The sequence below is a fragment of the Poeciliopsis prolifica genome, unplaced genomic scaffold, assembly GCF_027474105.1.
Source record: "Poeciliopsis prolifica strain line A6 unplaced genomic scaffold, Auburn_PproV2 SCAFFOLD105, whole genome shotgun sequence".
NCBI lineage: Eukaryota > Metazoa > Chordata > Actinopteri > Cyprinodontiformes > Poeciliidae > Poeciliopsis > Poeciliopsis prolifica.
The window spans coordinates 156,969-177,280 of NW_026562480.1; the positions used below are offsets into that span (position 1 = coordinate 156,969).

At 38.4% G+C, this 20,312-nt stretch overlaps 1 protein-coding gene across 1 annotated transcript in view; it reads left to right on the forward strand.

The window, feature by feature from the left end:
• samd12 (sterile alpha motif domain containing 12) overlaps positions 1 to 20,312 on the forward strand; it is a 99,772-nt gene that overhangs the window by 36,383 nt on the left and 43,077 nt on the right. Inside the window, exon 4 of the mRNA XM_055023677.1 lies at positions 1,692 to 1,832. Within this exon, the coding sequence (XP_054879652.1) occupies positions 1,692 to 1,832 (141 nt within the window). The remainder of the gene's footprint in view (positions 1 to 1,691; positions 1,833 to 20,312) is intronic.

The window sequence follows — 20,312 nt, forward strand, 5'->3', positions numbered from 1 at the left end:
TTGCCATGCCAATCTATCTTTGGTTTCAGGTGGCAAGTGATGGTTGGTCAATATTTATAGACCCGTTACAGCATGGCTCATGTTGGCGCTGTCATGTCAACTTTAACGTCTCAATCTGGTCGCCGCCTTCTTTGACTTTTATCTGTTCTTTCATTATGTTGCTGCTACCTGTGAGTGTTTATGACTCTACCTATCTGTCTGGATTTTATATACTGGTTACATCTGATGTAATCTCCACTGAAATGCTCAGATTTTAATCCCATCTGGTCGAAGCTAGGCCTGTCACAACAAACAGCAAATCAATTAATCCCGTGATAAAGTAAAATAATCTCAATAATTTCTATTTACATAATGCATTTCTTTGAGAAAGACCAAAATTGGTCTTCAGTTTGATGCTTTGGTTTCAGCTAGTCATTTTTTTGAAGGACAATTTTATTTTCAGAAACTTGATCACTTTACTAGTTGTTTTGGTTTTGTAAAATGTATTCCAGTTCCAGCGTTGAGTATTAATTAGAATTTAAAGTTTATTGATCATTAAGCAATGACATTATCACCAATAAATTTGAAAACATGATTAAATGCAGCTAGTGTACATTTTGGAGACACAAATCACATTTCTTAATGTGACTATTGTCCTAACGAAGTGTATTACAAATGGGAAAGTTTTTCAAGAGTAGTGTTTGTGTTTGTGAGGCTATAATGAATGTGACGCACAGTTGAAACTATACATTTACCTAAACAAGGAAGTAATTAATTGTAACACAAAATCTCATGATAAAATTTTAAGTCCACATCCTAACTTTCAGTGTGCTCTTACGCTATTTGTGAGCGAATATTTGCAAAGTGAATCATGTAGTTTTCCAGATTCTTTGTAGATAAAATTCTTGCATTGTTCAGTACTTGAGTAGAAACATCTAAGATTCAAGACCCTGAACCCCAGTAACACATTTCTTCAGCAAAGACTTGTTTCTTTCAGGTCAGGTCCTTTAGATAAAAACCTAGAATTGCATACTTACTGCCATTAACAACTACACAGATTCCCAGTTCATCAACTGAAGAGTCGCTTTGACTTCCTGGTGATTTTAAGGACTTTTCTCCAACCAACCGTGGCGCTAATTGGTGGCAGCATCTTGTCAAAGCAGCCGTCGGGGCCACAAGAGCAAAACGAGCATTTTGCTTCGTAATTACCCTAGATTATCCTATCCGCTTACCATCCTCTATGTTGCAAAAACACTCATAACAAGGACTAATAATCACACAATATTCGACAAGCCTTTTTATTAGTTGCCTAAGTCCTTTTCATAGAAGCCGATTGGATGATTAAATTATTTTATACAAGGATTTGCAATTAGCTACAGAGCTGTTAGGGATTCTTGCTCCAGGGATGTACTGTTCTGATATTTATGCAAAGAAGGATCTGCCTCACATATGGTTCTGCTGAGCTTAATTGGACAATTCAGACTGATGGTCGCACAACGGTGAAGAGACGTCTGTTTTTATTAATCTACCCTTATAAAGTCCAATTTGTGTTTAATTCACCCGCAGCACCTTGTGAGTTTCCTCTTCCACGGACGTAAAGAGGATGTTGTTTAGCAAACATCTGAAGCGGTGTTTGCTAAACTCCCTCTGGCTTGGATCCTTAAGCCTTGTGTTTTATTTTATTTTATTTTTTTTCGCTTGTCTATTTTCAGGACGGGCCCTCATGAGACTAACAGACAGAAAGCTGGAGCGAATGGGGATTATCCACGAAGCCCAGAGGCAGCACATCCTGCAGCAAGTCCTGCAGCTTCGTGTTCGCGAGGAAGTCAGGACTCTCCAGCTCCTCACACAAGGTAAACTTTTCAGCATCTAAATGTCACATTGAGACGTTTTTCTGCATTACGCATCCTGTCCCCGACGCTGAGGATTTAGTTTCTTCTAGGTTAAAAAATATTCAATAACAAACATTATATTAAATATACCAATCATTCATTATTCACGAGCCATCTGTCGCCATGGCAATCGCTGCATATTTCAAAGCCTGGAGGAAATGATGAATCAGAAAATGATTACGCAACAAAAGAGTCTTGCAGAAACATTTTCTTCAGCTGCTCTGCTCACAAGCCATCGAGTCCAGATGATGATGGCTTGTCGTTGTCTCCTTATAGATTTACTTTTACACGTGATGAGCTCCTGTAGCCGCAGGTCCCAACTCTGCTGACTCTGAACTTGTCGGTTTCTCATGTCGCAAGCAGAGATAGTACCTGAGTATGCTGATATCTGCTGAGATACGCTGCAAGGTTGTTCCAGATGGTTGCTCCAGATAGACGTAACAGATGCAGCTAATGTATTCATGAGTGCTCAAGAGGTCCAAAGCTGTAGACACCGGGCTGAAATATAAGTGCACCACTTTTGTTTTTGCTCCCATTTTGTCATGAGCTGAACTCAAACATCCAAACCTTTTTCTGTACACACCGTAGACCTATTTTCTCTCAAATACTGTTCACAAATCTGTGTTGGTGAGCACTTCTTCTTTGCTGAGATAATCCATCCCACCTCACAGGTGTGCCATGCAAAGATGCTGGTTAGACGGCCTGATTGTTGCACAGGTGTGTGACAATAAAAGGTCATTGTGAAATTAGCAGTTTTGCTTTATTGGGGATCAGAGAACCAATCAGAATCTGTTGTGATTACCACTCACTCTGTGCAACCATTCATCATATTAATCAGGTGCTTTTGGTCCAAATCTCTTCAATAACTGTGGGAAGTTTCTGGATGTCGCCAGGAACTGGAAGCCGCTTGTTTTAAACATTGGACATATTTATCTATTTCAGTCGACTAAGACAGAAATCTCATTGTGTTGTGTCACCATTAGGTCAGCCAGTTATTAACCAAAAGAATCTGAAAGTATGTCAAGCTGTCAGTAGCAAAACTTCTTTTGATATTCTGTTAAAATCTGAAAAACACAACTTCGCAATCATGGTGTTTCCATTATTAATGTAATTACAATCATATGTGAAGAATCATATCATATTTCAGCCACGGTGCAATCAACTATCAACTATCAGACTTGACGTCAGCGTCTTATTGAGGCCTTGTAACGACAAGTGACTTATAATTAGGAATGGCTACGTATATAATATATGCTGCATTTCGGAAAATTGTAGTTATGCCTATCATTACCAATTTTGCTGAACTATAAATTTCCCCAGAAGTTATTTCGATAAACGGTAATATTGTTGTTGTGAGACCATTTTCAAGTGATACAATGCTCAAAGATCAATAAATTTTAAATTCTAATTAATGTTTATCACTGGAACTGGAAGATACTTTAAATATCTAAACTAAATAAACAAAACAGAAATAAAATGCTGACTTCTCTGAAAACAAAATTGTCCTTAAAAAAGGACTAGTTGAGACCAAAGCATCAAACTTCATTGGTCATTGCTATGGTACTTGAGTCACAGTTGTGTTGGTTATGAAGTGGTGTTGGACATTTGTTTTGAAAGCGCCTTGATGCTCATTTCGGAGGCTTTTTCACCAATTATGAAGGCAACAAAAACGTCTAATGAATTAGATGTTTATTGTGCTTCCTTATTTAATTGTCTTGAACCTATTAGTCTAGATTAGTCATCTCTGCTGACATACTCTGACCTTTTCCTCATATCTCAACAAAAAAAAGCTAAATATTTCAGAGTGATTTTATTTGGTTCCTCACTGTTTATTTTTTTGTCATAAATATACTTTTGTGCCGTCGATGTTCAGAATACTGATGCCTTTTTTATGACTTTGTAGCATTAATCAAAGGCAGCAGGATCAATTCAGCCTCAAAATATGCAGAGGCTCTGTTTGCAATTTATGCACGTATAACAGCAGTGGTAATCCATTATGTTAATTAAATCTTTTGATGAGCCATTTTTAATTCATGTATAGCCAAACTAAAAGCCTCACACAGGTAAATAGCCGTGCTGCCAAAGTTGAAATCAGTGGCAACAAAGCAGACAACGTTCCCAATGAATCAAGCAGCTCCTGTTCATTTAGGTTTCAGTGTTTCCTGGACAATACTTCTCTTTGTATTGTCCATCAATTATTAAAGTTTTCAGTTTTACTGCAGCATTTTTGTTACTATATGTCTGAATTTTAAGCCAGCTAAAACCCGGTTTTTAGTTGGTTTACTTTGACTCGTCAACTTGATGAAGAAAACACAATTTAAGACTCTATTTTTTATAGTGCTTAGACTCAGTGTTTCTGCCCCGTCACAGGGCTGTGCAATAAATCAATAACAATATATGTCACTGTAGACACATAATCAATAACGCATCCTATAGCATTTTCACTGAATGACTACAAAATGTCGTTCAGTGACATTTATTGTTCAATGTTATATTAAATATATATGCATGTATATATACTTTTATCATACTAGTTTGGTACTCTTGGGGGCCCCCTTGTGGTGTGGAGGCCCTGTTTAGGTCACATGTGTCTTGGCTCTGATTCCGTTTGGTAATTTATTGGGACATCTGTCATTTATCATTGCTGCACAAACTTTGTTCCACCAAACAACAATATTTCCAGCTCAAACCTGTTTGTTCTTACTCTCCACACAGTAGCACGCTTCATGTTCTCCTTGTTCTCTCCTTTCCACCCTGTGAAGCTCAGCCTGTCTTGTTTCTCGCTCAGCAAATCCAGCAGCTTTCCTTCGCCAACCACCACCGCATCGGTGCCGCTTGTTCCTTCACACCCATCTGCACAGACTCTGAGAAACGGGCCTGCCGCAGGAGCCGAGGAACAAATTCCAGGGTTCCAGATTCTTGGAAAACATTTGGACTGAAATAAAGCCACAGCTCGGTTTTATTCCCTCGGCGAGGTGAAAATAGAAAGTGAGAGGAGGAACAAGAGAGGGCATTTAGCTGAGTGATGACGCTCGCTAAAGGCTACCCTCAGCATCCTCGGCCTTTCTTCCCTTTTTTTGTCTTTTTTTTCTTGCCTCATCCTCCCTGCTCTTCATCTCCTTTTTTCTGCATTGATGATATGGGAGCAGACAGCCCACCCGTCTCAGCAGGGCACTGCCTTTTAGAGCATATCTGAGCCTTGGGGATACTCACTGAGAAGACTGAAGTTTGACAAAGCAGAAAAATTTAGAATTGCAAAGACAAAATCAAAAGGAAGAAAATCAAAGAGCATCTTTTTTTTTTAACGTTATTTTGAATAAAATATGAACTTACTACAAGTGAGAATGGAACCATAGAGTGAACAAAGCAAACAAACATGTACTATATGATTTTGTTGATTGGTTTTTAATTTGTATGTTTCAATGTTAAGTCTAAATGTTCAAAAGTAAAAAAAGGTTCCTCCCTTAGTTTTTAGTTCTTTTGGCAGAAATCAGACAAAATTTGGAAGGAGATGAAATAGTTCCAAGGCAAACTTCCTTTCGTTGTTGCTAAAGAGAGACACAGTGGTACTCAGTTTGAAGTAGAGCAGGGAGGGAAACGAATGAAGTGAAAAAGTGGCAACGGATGAATGATGATGAGGTAATGAAGAAAAAGAAGAGGAGGAATATAAATGGTGCAATTGTTGAGATAGGTGCCAAAAACGTTGGACGACGAAATGGAGAAAATCTAGAGTTGTGTAAAGCTTTGGTTCATCTCTGTATTTGTTTGCATGGATAGATTATCTTTCTATTTTAGTAGTTTACTCATTTTCCCTTCAAATCTTGGATCGAGGAGATATGTTAATCTGTCACATCTTTGAAGTATGTCGATTTTGTTGTGATACGGTGGAATTTTGCATTTAGCTCCGTCAACATGAGTATGTTAACTGTCACCATCTCATCTTATTTATTTTGTTTTTTTATATTAGTACTGACTTACTCACTGAGTGAAATTTTAATAGCTTGCCATGTGGTCAGAAAGAAATCATCTGAAGTAAGCAGAAAGAATTTTAAGCCCAGAAGTTCACTATCAGTTTCAAGCCGTCAGCATGCTGAGGTGACTGAAACTTTATTGGTGCACTGACAAAAAACTAAAACCAACATTTTCTTAACAGCACATGATAATTATAGTGTAAAAATTAATATTAATCCTTCTCCAATAATATTATGCTAAAATAAATTATCTTTTTGTGGGAATGATGACCCACAAAATGTTGTCTCTGCAAACATTGCTCTATCTTGAAATAATGGTAAAACTAAAGAATTAACTCAGGAAAAGTTTGTTTGGCCATTTTTGAGTTATTATTGGTTTCTTCTGATCTAAAAATTTTTACAATTGGTATCTCAACTGCTTCTAAAAGCAGTTTTTTTTTTGTTTTTTAGCAGTGAGGTGAGGGTTTTTTGGTGTCTGGAAAACAAGCCTTTTCAAAAATCTCATAATTGCTAAGTCAATTATGACTTAACAATTAAGCTATTGTTAAGTCATTATGACTTAACAATTTCCTCATTTCTAGTTATCTCTGAGCACACTAGGAGAAGGTAAGCGAGACTGTAAAGGTTGCAGACCCCTGATTTAAACAAATATGTAAAATAAATATTTTTTATGGAAGTTACATGCTAAAGCTTTAAATGAAGAGGTATTTAATGTGTGCACTTCAGCTGGCATCAGGAAGAAGATGAAACATGGCCACCAGAGAGCAATGAAATGAGAGGATCTGGAGTCAGAAAGGTACACAAAAGGGTAAAAGCACCGTGTCGTCAAGAGAGCGAGGCGTTGTAATTACTCCAGTGTACCCAGCCAGAATTAGCTCAATGGACAGTGATTAACCTTTAAGGCTTGCCGAGCCATGGGAGGGAAATAATTAGATTTCCCTCACCGTCGTCGACGGTAGAGGCTCAGGATCACTTATTGCTTATAATCATCAAAGGTGGGCTGAGGCTCTCCAAACAGAAAACGATATTCAACAACAAAGCCCTCAGAGCATCAGGGGTACAGTCTGGATAGAGTTAGAGCCGTTTGATGAGCAGGAGGACATGAGCAGCACATATTTCCTATACCCGACTAGAGCTGATGTTCCTCTAAATGCACTTTGTTTCTTCATATTTAAAACCATTTATTATGCATGGCGGGATAAGAAGCAGCAGCAGGAGGAATGCAGATGAAACTCTGAACTTACAGGTGGAATACTGACAATGGTGGGAGTCTTTTCGCGATTTCTTCATTTACTCTTGGTGTTTTCAGTTCAGGGCGATTTCAAACAGTCAATCAAGTTTATTTGTAAAGCACATTTCAGCAACAACACAGTTCAAAGTGCTTTACATCATAGAAAAGCGAAAGTCATGGAACTACATTTTGAAGTGCTACATTTTGTGAAGTGCGGCTGTTGCACATCAAAATGTTGGTCAGTGTTTCATTCATAATGTTTCAAAAGAAACTCTAAACAGCTGGGTTTTTAGTTTAATTGCTTCTGGCTAGTCTGAAGAAGCTGATTGGAGGAGTTGCAGGGAAGGGCTGAATGGTTGCTATGAGAGATGAAAAGATTTCTCAAATGTGCATGAAGAGTCAAAACAACATCCCAGACATGTCTTTGATGAGGGAATGACATGATAACATGCTATTCATTCAAATTTAAATACAGTAAAATGTAAGCACCCAGGCCTAAGAGTTACTCTCTTAGTTAAGGTAACAATGCCTGATTGAAGCCAAAACTAAAGCCGCTGTTGATGCCGACACAAACTCCTTCTGGCTGCAAACTTTACTCAAACATTTGATAAAAAGGCAGCATTTTATGTTTATTTAATTTATTTAAATAATGACCACAACGAGACCGGCTTTTACTCAGTTTAATTATGCTTGCAGGCCTGCTTTACGGATTCAAGTATATATATATATATAAAAAAGCAAAATTAAACAAAAAGTAAATTAAGAAGTCGTTTCGAGTCATTTGGTGAATTTAAAATAAATATATGATACAAAAGATCCAAAATGTGCATTAAAGAGACTGTTAAACCAGAGTTGATGTTGAACCGAATTAAAAATATATGCAACAGATTCGAGGTTTTACTGCACTGAAGGTAGACAATAAACCCAGGAACAAAAGTCATGCATGTGTTTTTGAATGCAATATTCTCAACTCGATGCAGTGGTTCTCTAATCTAGGAAAAATTTGTGGTTATAAACTAAAGCATCTGGCTAATTGCTGGAATTCAAACTCCAATTTGAAAGAAAATTACAGTTGGTTGTTTAATCAAGATGTCTGACATTGTGATTTTCGTGAGAAGAGGTGCTTCTAAACCTGCAAAATTAACTCAACATAGATTGGAACCTGCTAAACCGTCATTTCTCTGCTCCTCTTAATTGATTAAACCAAAAAGAAAGAAGCTTTTGTATTTAATTTCACGCCTGTAAACATTTCAGGGTTTTCAGTAACAGCCTGATGCCAGTAAATATGCTATTACTGACTTGTGAAATCATCACTTTTAATAGCAACTTAAATTACTTGAATTACACAGCTGACGGAGCTCATGGAAAGTGCTTTTTTGAGAATGTGGTGCTAATCTGTGAATGTAGACACAGGCTCACTGCGTACGCTTCATTTACTGTAACAGAGTCTCATTTGAGTCAGGAGACAGAGTCAACTTTAGGGAAATCAATCAGCTTTATTGTTCCTTGTCTGCCACAGTTTTCATATTGAAAAAAAAAAGTTTGCAGGAGGTTCATCATGTATAATTAAGTGTGAGAATAATAATTCTATATTCATGGATTACGTCGTTATTGAAGTGTTTACTTTTATTTTTTTATTAATCTCCTATTTAACAAGAGTGGCTCTGACTTTCTTGGTTGCAGTCTTTAGGGATGATTGTCTGAATTTGTTATTCAGGCCCCAGTGTGCTTGTGTCTGTAAAAATCTGTGGCCTCGGGCAGTAAATGAAGGAAGTCTTCTTGTTTTGCTCCAGCAGACCTCGCTTCCTTTGCTGCAGGCATCGTAATAAATTATTTCTCACCGCTTCATGAAAGGAAACACTCCGATCGGAGCGCTTTGCTAAACTGCATATTTGTCTTTTTACACTTGATCATCTAAAGTTTGCTGACGTGAAGCTCGGTAACGACGTAAGAACTTTCACTGCGCCGAGAACAAAGGAAGGGAAAATGTTGACGCTGATCGAGTAGCACTCAATTTTACAGCCTAGAGTCTGTTTCATAACAAGAAGGCAAATCAATAAATGACTGTGAAAAGAAACTCCATGCAGGTGCATCTTGAAAATATCTGAATCTGTTTAATTACTCAGTATATCGATTTATTACACACAGTGATTTCAAGCAAACTTTCCAGGAGTTTGTCTGTCAAATACAGCAACACAATTACAATTTAAACAAAATGAAAATGATATAATTTTAATTCCATAAATGTTAAGGGTGCATTCATGCCAGCCCTGTTTAATCCACTTTAATCACACTCTAGTTTGTTAGTGTGAATGCGTTTAAAACTCTGATGCGGACCAAAAAAGTGAACACTGACCTGAACATCCAGGTGGCTGTTTAGTTTAAATGAACTCTGGCGCAGTTCGAATGCAAACTGGAGGCCGTTCCAGAAACGGGAAGCGGACTAAAGTGCAAAGCATTCTGGGTAAATGCAACCAAAACACACATACATGTCTGGCGCCGGTGTGAGAAATGAGTCCTGGTCTTTTACCAAAGACGAAAGAAAATCCTTCAATCTATAAAATCTGACGCCTCTCTATTTTTGTTTACATTTTGTGAAGTTGTGCTCATGTCTTCCTTTGACACACAGTGTCACACGTCTTCCTTCAGCGGTTCGTCATGCAGCGCCACCTCTGGCAAGGAGGGGAACAGTTTTTTTTTCCATTTACATCATTTAATGCAGCGCGGTGGAACAGGGAAAATATTGTCGATTCCTGGCACAACGTGCAATTTTATATCACAATTAATCAACTGTTAACTTCAATTGTTGTAGAAATGCGAGAATTAAACTTTTGGAAACATTACCAGCGTTTCACTGAGAAGTAGCTCGCATGGTGAGCTTAGCAGATGTTTCCCCAGGTGTTTTCTGATTTCTGCTGACTAGTCTGAAGGAGCTGCACCTCAAAGTCCACCCAGGTTCATCTCCAGGGCCCTGGAGATGCATAAAAGAATCAAACACTCCAGGAATGTTTCTGATTGGGAATAACGTATAACATAACGTATAGCTAAAACAAAGTTGACTTTACATATTTCTGCCCATTTAAAGTGAAGCACAGCAGCTGAAAATTTAACCAATGTTGCCATTTTGGCCCCCAGCTAAACTGAGTCTCCTGATGTATGAGGTACGAACATCCTTATGCTACGGCTAATCATGAGCAAGGAACGAGGAAGATTCTTTAAAAAAGTGTAACTGATCTTGTTAAACCGATGTAAACCGGATTTTATTTCACCTCTGTATCCAGTGATGGATGACAAATTGAGTATGTCCCGTTGGGCATCAGGGATGAATACTTTTAAGCTTCATTCCTCCAGAATATTTATTGAAATGAAGCGCCTTAACTCTAAAGACTCGTGGAGCTGGCGGTAACTCCTGTCCTTCCTCAGCGTTTTTCTCTGAGAATCAGATGTTTTTCTGGAGTGTGTGGGGAACCGAGAGCTCTCATTATCAGAGTCCTCTCCTCAGGCTGCTGCTCTCTGCGAGGGCAAATTCTCCTTAAACGTCCCCTCCATTCTTCCCTCGCTCTTCCTCTTTGGCTCTTTTTTCTTTTTACCTCTGGTGAAGGTCAGATTAACTCTTTATATATATATTTATATATATGTCTGTGATTTTTCCCTCAGAGGCTCCAAGCTTGAGAGATGTGATAAAGGTTGAGAAAAAGTGAAACACCTGTGTCTGACAAAGTGAATAATGTGATTTTTCTTGTTCAAAGAGGCGACTGGGTGTCCAATATCCCTCTTAAAGTGCACCAAAGTCTCATTTTCTGTTTGAATACGAAAACAATGTCGGTGCCATGGGTGACTCCACTTTAGGAGCAATTTCAGGTTTCTATGCAAGAAAATGTCATTTATATCTAAATGATTACCTAATACCACAAGTTGACATCCTTTATGAAGCTGCACTGTTCTATTGGTAATAATGTCACAAAACGGAATAATAACTTCCCCTGCTGAGAGGCCTCTTTTGTTGACTGACGAGCAACTAACTCTTAAAACAAAGGTACTGCGAAATGCTAAAAGAACGAGACCAAAGCATCGATGCAATCAGATTATAATGATCAGTATAATTACTTTAGAAATTGAGCAAATTTTACTGCTGGGGTTTCTGTATTTCTGAGTGTTTTGCATTTCACCTAACTTTCTGAAATGCTTTATTTTGTTGTATGAAGCCAAGGTTAAAGATTGTTTTGCCTTATTTGGGGGGTTGCTTTTTTATTTTTAGTAAAACTTTGCTGCTTGTAGGCTTACACTTCAAAAACACAAAATATTACCAAGTAATTTTGGTCTAGTATTTAATCCAAATATCTAAATACACTTGAAAAGAGACAAAATTGACGGAAATTTAACTTATCAGCAAGATTTAAGAGATTGTTTTAAGTTAATAGTTCCTTAATATCAGGAAAAAAAGTACCAGTTCCAGATTATTTCAACTATAACCTGGGAAAAATGTATTTGAAAAAGAATCTGCCAGTGGAAATAGTACTTCATTTAAAACACTATTAAGCAATTATTGATATGAAATAAACTTGCACTGAAAAGATTAATGGAAGTTAGTTTAGATATTTAGATATTTGCATGAAAAAGTAGACAAAAAATACTTTGTGAGGTTATGGAGTGTATTACTTTAAAATGAAAGCTAAAACAAACATGCCTCATAAAAGGAAGATCTGTTGGTATCACTCTTGAGCTGTGGCCACACGTCATTATTCCACGGACCGTGTATGGCCCCTGACCCACACTTTGAACACCCCATTGTACAATAACAATAGTTTGGAACTTTTCTTACATTTTTCAAATCATATATTATTCTTAATTACCAACAATACAAGTTTAGTTGAAAAATAGCTGTTTTTAAATTAAATGAATCTCTTTATTTTAGTTGGTAGCACTGATGCCTTGTAGCAAGAAGGTCCTGGGTTCGATTCCTGCACGGGGTTAGCATGTTCTCCCAGTGAAGGCCTGGGTTCTCTCCGGCTTCCTCCCACAGTCCAAAAACATGACTTATCAGGTTAATTGGTCTCTCCAAATTCTCCCTCAATGTGAGTGTGTGTGCATGGTTGCCTGTCTCTGTGTTGCCCTGCGACAGACTGGCGACCTGCCCCCCGATGACCCCGGTGACCCCGCCTCCCACCCGGAACGTAGGTGGAGATCGGTACCAGCTCTCCTCCCAACCCCACTAGGGACAAGGGTGTCAGAAAATGCCTGGATGAATGCTAATGCTGTTTATTTTTTTATATTTTTACTTCAATCAGCATTAAATCCCATTGTGAATAACAACTTGAATTCAAATCAAAGCCAGGAAACGGATGAAGAGAAAAGTACGCAGAAAGTATTACAGATAATCAGGAAAGATAAATAGAGAGAGAGAGACTCTGAGGAAGAAATGGAGAGCACAGGTGGAATTGCCCAAAGGCACAGCATCAGCACTCGTCCTGTGTGCGTGTCTGAGTGTGTGTGTGCATGCGTGCCTCAACATCCTGGCCTTTAACCCTTGGCGGAGGAAAACAGATTGCTTTGACAGGTCCACTGACATCATGAGATGTTCTGCTCTTTTGCCAGAGTCTCTCGGGAGTCTTTGGCTGCCAAATGTCCAGCAGGGCTTAAGGCTTCACCGCAGTGAGAGAGAGAGAGAGAGCTCTGTAATGTCACTGTTGTAGGGGAAACTCGGCTGTCTGGATGCTATGTTACATGAGACATGATTTTACAAAATAATGAATAAGTCATGGTAGAATCTGGATGTTGTGCTGGTCTTCTGGCTCCTTCACCATGTTGTACTTTAGCAGCAGGTTTCATATCCACTGCGCGTTAATTGGTGTCCGTCGTGAGGACGGTTTGTTCCCACTTAGAGCCGATGATTCAGACTAGTTTCCTTTCATCTGCTGTCAAGTACAAAGCCGAGAGCGGACGTTTTCCACATGTACTTAAATTTCAGTCTTGGAGTTGGATTTTACAATGCGGCTGAAAAATATATCACAATGTAAGCGTTTTATATTGGTAGATATTGATAATTATGATTTAGTTTTTATTTTTAAATATCTGAAATGCAGCCAAACGTACTTATGTGATCTTTCCTGTTCTTTACACAGTTTCCACTTCACTCCATTTTTTATTTTTACTTTTGAGTAGTAATGAAACACTGGAGAAACCTCACACAGTTAGTCAACAGGTTGCGAGGGAACCAGAGAGCGAGTGAGTGAGTTGATTCCACCAACTTTGCTGAGCTGGCAGTGAGCGGCTCGTCTTTCCTCTCTCTACATCCCAGAGAATGCTATGCAGTTCTGCATCTGAGTTATTTTTATTTATCTGTTTATGTGTTTCAAACTGTTACAAAGAATATATGTAGATATACAGAATAAATATGTGCAGAAAAAAAATTAGTAGCATAAATTAGTGAAACAAAACAAAAGCTGGTCCAAAAGGGAGCAAGAAGAAGCTGTGGCTTATCCAGTCCGGTCCCTGAGTTTATTGAATTTATTGAATATTCTATCAGACGATGTGTCCATTGATATCAGTCATGTTTCTGCTGATTTATGCGTTCACACCAAATACATTTTGAGCTTCAGGCGAGACTAGTTTACATGTCGAAGTTGAGTTGCTCTCCCGATTTGAAGCGCGTCCAACATTGGAGTTGAAAAGTTTGAACTTTCGTCGCTCAATACAGAGTATCAACTGGTACATAGCGCATTTTCCAACGTGATCTCAGCAAAAAAAAAAAAAAAAAGAAACTATGCAGGATAAACTAATTGTTACTATTTGCTCTTGTCCTATAATTTACGACCAATCAAGTTATAACTACAGAGACAGAAATCTTGCTTCGAAAAGGATCGGCGAGGAAGATGGAATATTTTTACTGTTTGAAAATATTTCTCCGCATTTGAGCTTTGCAAATCTGTCCAGTAAAAATAAACATATAAATTTAGATGAAATATGCAGGACATGCTGGAAGAGTCTGAAGAACACGTATGCCAAGGCGTCTTCTCTCAATGCTGCCCAGAATGATTTTGATGCGTCCGACGCACAAAACTTCAGATGTCTGTCTTCAAAGTGCACACACAGCAAACTTTGAAGCATTGGACATGTTTTTGTGAACACACCATTATTGTCCATCCGATCAGTTAAAGTTGGGTCAGTCTCGAACCTCTTTTCTGGAACCACAACCTGAGCTCATTTATAAAACAGCAGCACCAGTTGATGCCTCTTGAAACTCGTTGATTTTGTTCTTGTAAGTCGCCTTTTCGAACCGGAAGTGGTCAGGTTTCCCACACATGTAATCAGTTTACGAAGAGAACAGAACCCATTAGGAAGTCATGGTATCAGTCGCGTGGGCAGCAGCGCCGGTTCCAGTCAGTCTGCTGCAGCCTCCAGCCTCCCTGACCACCTCCGGACATCCAGGAGCCCAGCCGGCCTGGACAGACCAGAATCCTCAGCGCGCGCCTCCAGCTTCCCAGCATTCGCTCATGATCTGACAATCTGTTGGATCAATATCCAGAGGACACTCACTTTTACTCCGAGACAATCCATTACTCCCATAAACATGCCCCCAGCACTGGCTCCAGAGCTGCTGTGTGTAATGGAGAAGAATGGGGGGAAAAATGGCACTCAAGGAGTTGTTTTGGCTGCTGTTTGTCAAGGCAACCATTATGCAGCTTTGAGTCGCTGGAGCCCATCAGTTAATGCATAATCAGGAGAGACGAGATAATGTGCTAATGTGGTACTCTTCTGTGGTTATTTAATTGAGATAAGTTATTAATAGGGTTAGTTTGAAAGTCCACAGCCTGCTTAATGAGTAGCGCATTAGGAAAACAATTCCTCGTTTTAAATGTTGTATCTGAAATGGCTTTGATTATATTAATGAGTCCATTAGTAGTTTTAGTATGAAAGCGCTATTACAATCCATTTACCTGCTTTATGACGTTACAAAGTTGTCACTTTTTCCATTTTTCATGAGGAATGATGTGAAATGTAAATTACAAAGTGGCTTATAGGTGAGCTCCAAGTTGATATATCCAGCTACGCTCAAGGCTGGATAAATGAGAATAAAAGCCACATTTATTGAGTGGTCTTTTAGTGCACAACCTTATATGTAGGGGAGAGTGTTGACTGAAGAGGGAGAGGGATACCAAGGACATTTTGAGTGAAATGGGGTGCAGCGAGCGGGTACATAAAAGGAAGTGATGTATGCTCTGGCAGCACGGGATCACGGTTTGCGTATCCAGGATTTATGGCGCCGTACTCAACAACAGTGCTCCAGCACACCTGACCATCCATTATTATTGTAACATCTCTCTCTCTGGGGGCAGACATGATGGATGGGAAGCTGCTAATGACTTTGGGTTGAAATTATAATTACCACAAAAGTGACACGGAGCATTTAGAAAGGTGGCATCGGCCACTGGGCATCGTCTTTAAAGGACAGACATTTATTTAACTTGTCACTAGTAACTGATTTAGGAGCCAGGAGAAATGAAGATTGAGGTGAAAAACATATTTTTTTAAATATTTTTGTGCAGATTAATTAGAGCATAACCTTGTAGTTTGATAAAATTTTGAAAGGAAAGAGCATTAACCTCTTTGCAAAACCACAAACATGTAAAGAAACAACAACCTTTATAGTGTTTTTATTCACTATTCAATAATTATTACATTCATTTGCAACCTTCAGATACGGGCCATGGCTTCTGTGACAGAACATTTTATTATCAGATAATATAATTTTTCATTACAATCTTTTTTATGTAACCAAGTCACATCAAATGTTATTTTATTTCCACATTTGTTGCGGTTTTATGCTGCTGAAAGATTTTTACCATTTTTTGCTTGCAGCCAATTGGCTTTCTGAAAATGTGAATTTAAATAATTTTTTCAAAACTTCAATTTAATATAAAAAAAAGTATTGAAATCAAAATTAAAATTCTAAGAATTTTTTTTATGAGATGCGTTTTTTTATTTTCACTTGTTTTGTGCAGCTCCCACATTGAACACTTGTCTAAGTCCCTGAAACTTTTATTGTATGGGAAAGCTAAATGATTATTTTCATTTTAACTGCTTCAATTTAAAGGCTGGTTTGTAAAAACCCAAATGAAAACGCTGATAACCCATAATTGATCCCATTTGTCGTTCTCTGTTTTCGCGGTATCAAACTTTAAGGGGTTTTTATACTTAATTCTAAGTAATTAAATGCATGTCTCGCCTTTTATTGTTAATTGGCAGTTTTTGACATAAAAATATAGCACTGGAAAAAGAGTTTTTTTATCCGCATGCGAGAGGCCTGGCAATCAGAGCTCATGATCCTGGAGCACGCCCTCCTGGCAGGTACGCTGCGCCGCACGCCGCCTGCTGCTCAGGTCGTGATGGAGGCAATTAAACGTGACAGAGAAATAACACTCTGTCCTGAATGACTCCAACGCTGCCGTTTATTGAACATTCAGGAAAATTAGGCTTTCAGCGATGCATGTAGACCAAATAAAACTAATTTTAAAAATGCTGCAAACAAGCAACAATTTGTTCTATTCTGTCACTGGTTAATTGTGTCTCAACCGTCTGTCATTTTACTTTAATATTTCTTATTAATTCAGCATAATATAGATTAATTATGCAAAAACTCAAAATCGGACAATGTATTTTTTGGTCTAGTTTCTTGTGCAAATTTCAGTACAATTGAAATGAGATAAAACAAACTTATAAGTAACTTTTTATCCAAAAAAATGAGACATAAGCTGACATAAGGTTATTCTGTTTTGGTTTAAACAACTAATAAGGACATGTTTTTTTATGGCTAAAATAATAAATATCACTAAACTTGGTCTGTGGTGAAATGGTTAACTTGTTTGAAATAGCTAAAATCCACAACTCTGAGGATTTATGTCATTTTTAACAACCTCATGGTGATTTATGAATAAAAAAACTCCAAATTAATTATTTTACAGTGGAAGTTTAGGGAGAAGAAAGAGGAAACCGGGATGAATTCAGTGTTGAATTATTTTTTTAAAACGTTACAGATCACCTGATTGTGATCCGGATCTTGTAGTGATCCGGTTTCCTGACCTTAAGTTTTCACTCTCTAATTTCTCACCTTCACTGACAGGAGAAACAACCCGGCAGCTGTTTCTCATTGCAGGAGGTCAGCCTGTGTTAGTCAGGCCAAAGCTGGCTGGTCAGCCCAAGGTCACCGGATGGTTTCGATCACTCCTCAATTTAATTGGCTCTGAAGAAAAAACATGACGGAAAAATTTACAAAAGTTACAAAAATATTCTCTAACTGGCTAATCAAGCTTGATTTGGTTTCACCTTGGTTGCCTTCTTTCCGTTAGTTTGTCCTCATTTTTTCTTTTCATTTCTGATTCCAGGAGGAAAGTTTATAAATCGATAGAATTGCCAGATCTTGCTAGAAAAGTTGAATCTGAAAATAGTTTTTTTTTTTTTTTACCATAATGTTTAATGTCAGAGTTGAGAAATGCAAAAATCTTCTTTGATGAAAGTTACCTTGCCCTGAAGCTGCTTGAACATTCAAGGTTTCCAAATTGGCACTGATTCTTAAGAAACTGAGTTACTTTTTAATCCAACGCATTAATCACAATCCATAAGGAATCATTCATGCCCTGTTTTGAAAGTTTTTTGAACATCTAAATCTGAAAAATATCATGTGTGCTACCACTTTCCTCATACATTTTGAGGATTTGGCTCTAGATGAGACATTGTTTGGCTAACAGTCCATCAAATATTTTTTCACAGCCATGTGAAGTGGCAAATCTGGGTGTTTGCTGTGCTTTAGAGCAGAGGTGTCAAACCCGAGGCCCGAGTGCCTGATCTGGCCCGCTGCAGCTTTTTATGTGGCCGTCTAGACTCCAAATTACATCAGTGTCTCCATTTTTTTTTTACAAATCTGCAAACATTTTTTTTTGTTTTACTCCAATTTCTTTTCTCAAAATTGCCAAAAACATTCAGTTTGAGTGACTCAGCATTAGTGGTAGTTATAGTCTGTGAACGATACACCGAGCAAAAATTTCTTACGAATATTTTTAAATTAGCACCACAAAACCTGTGATTTTGATTGCAAAAAAACCCCGCAACAAAACACATAAAAACAATCAGAAAATCCTGAATGGACTGATCAGTGTGAAAAGATGTTCAGTATTATTTAATGTTAAAAAACACGTATTGAATGCTTGAACAGATATTTATTGATATTTTAACAGTTTAATAGGTTTTATCAAGACATTCTGGCACAACCAGCCCTTTAAGAACATTCAGATTTTTGATTTGGCTCAAAGAAAATTTGTTTTTGACACCCCTGTTTCAGAGGAATTCAATTTTCACTTTTATTTACCTAAAGGTGACCTGTTGTGCTGCTTTGAACAGGTTAGGGTTGCTCTGTGGTCCACACAGAACATGTTAATTACATTCAGAATCATTACAGAATCATTTTAGATTTTACTCTGCTCAGTTCTTCCTATTGTGAGTTATTTTCAGAATGAGCGTTTTTAGTGTCTCTGTCACTTTAAATATAAATAAGCTGCTATTGGCCACGCCCCCGACTCGATGTTTACACTCAGTACAAAATGGCTGCAAATGGATACACAGTTATACAACTGAAAAGCAAGAGCGGAGCCTTCTGCACAACCAACACAAATGCAGTGAGTGGTTTCTGAATAATATGTCAACAACAAAACTCTTTTCTTTTCCAGCAGCCATTGTACGGCGGTCAAACAAGCAGACCAAATGTGCTGGAGTTCTGCTTGCTTTGACTTAACAGACCAGAAGTTTTTGGATGGTGTAGTCATGGTTCTGTGGACATTAAAGTACAACATAATGGCTCAGATCAGGTATCCTTTTCTTCTGATCTTCCCAGCACTCATTCATGCCTGCACCTTTGTTCCGGTAAGGAGTTGGAGGGCAGGACTATTAAAAATCCAGTTTCTTCACAGAGGGGAGGCTGTTTTTAGTTGGTGTCCTGCTGCTGTGAGTGAGGCTTAATTAAAACCAGTTCTTTGGACTGTTTAATGATCTTAACCTGCCTTTTTTTTCTTTGTTTTTCCCCATTTGACCTTTATCTCACCACTGCCACCAAATTTCCTCACATTTCTTGTTTTTAGATGGGTGCTGTAAATATGTAACATCAATTCTTTTATTTTTTATTCGAACAGGACAAACTTTTTTTTTTCTTCCTCGAGGGCGTTTCCTCATCTTTATCACGCTCTTTTCCTCTTTGTCTCTGCTCATATCTGCTCATATCTTTCATGTTCTGTCTCTGATTCTGGCTGCCGGTCCTTTTTGCCCCTGACCGTGGCAGTGCTGGAGGGCAGCTCCTGATGTGACTCTGGCTTTTGATTATGGTTCTGTCCTGACCCGAGGACGGCCCGGCCTTCATGCAGCAGCCAGCCAGCTGCAGCTAATGAGGAACGCCCGACGTTCCCTACTGCTCGCTGACTCCTTGATTTATTGTTTCACCGCCTTCACACCTGCGGCTGTATTCCCTCATATTATTAAACACCAAATAATGAAGTTTACTCTGCAACTGATGAAGCCTTGCTTTGGTCTTTTGCTGACAAGCGTGTTGATGCTAAACAGCAGCTCTTGGCCTGGAGGGATTTCAGCAGATAAATGTCTTCTGCAGGAAATTGCTTCATCACACTCTGATTCGCTCACATCCAGCGATGGGATAGGGAACTGATGTGAAGCTAAACACTTAAGTACTGCTAAATATGAGTGGATATTTAAAAGAAGCAGAGTAAGAGAAGCAAAATGAAACATTCAAGATGACAAACAATGCAGGGGAAGTTCATTTCCTCCACATTTGGAACAAAACATGTTTTGTCATGTGAAAATGTACAGGACCTGTCAGAATAACGATGATGGAGTGCCAGAGTTTGAGTATCCCTACCAGTTCACACTAGTTGCATTTCCATTACAAATCTTTGATGCTGTTGTAGAAAAACAATAGTTTGGGAATTGCTATGTTTCCATTAAATAAGAAATTACATTAAAATCACATGGAAATAAGCTTGTTCATGCAGTAAGTCATTAATAATCATTTCAGCAATGGTTGTAAATGCTTACCTGAGGTATTTCAACTGCCAGCGCTCATCAGAGGAGACGTCGGCGTCTTATTCAGGCCTTAGAACGACGAGCCCCTAAAACCTTAAACTGGCAGCATGTGCACTGTTTTGGAGAAAATATAATCTGCGATTTTCCAGAAGAGTTATG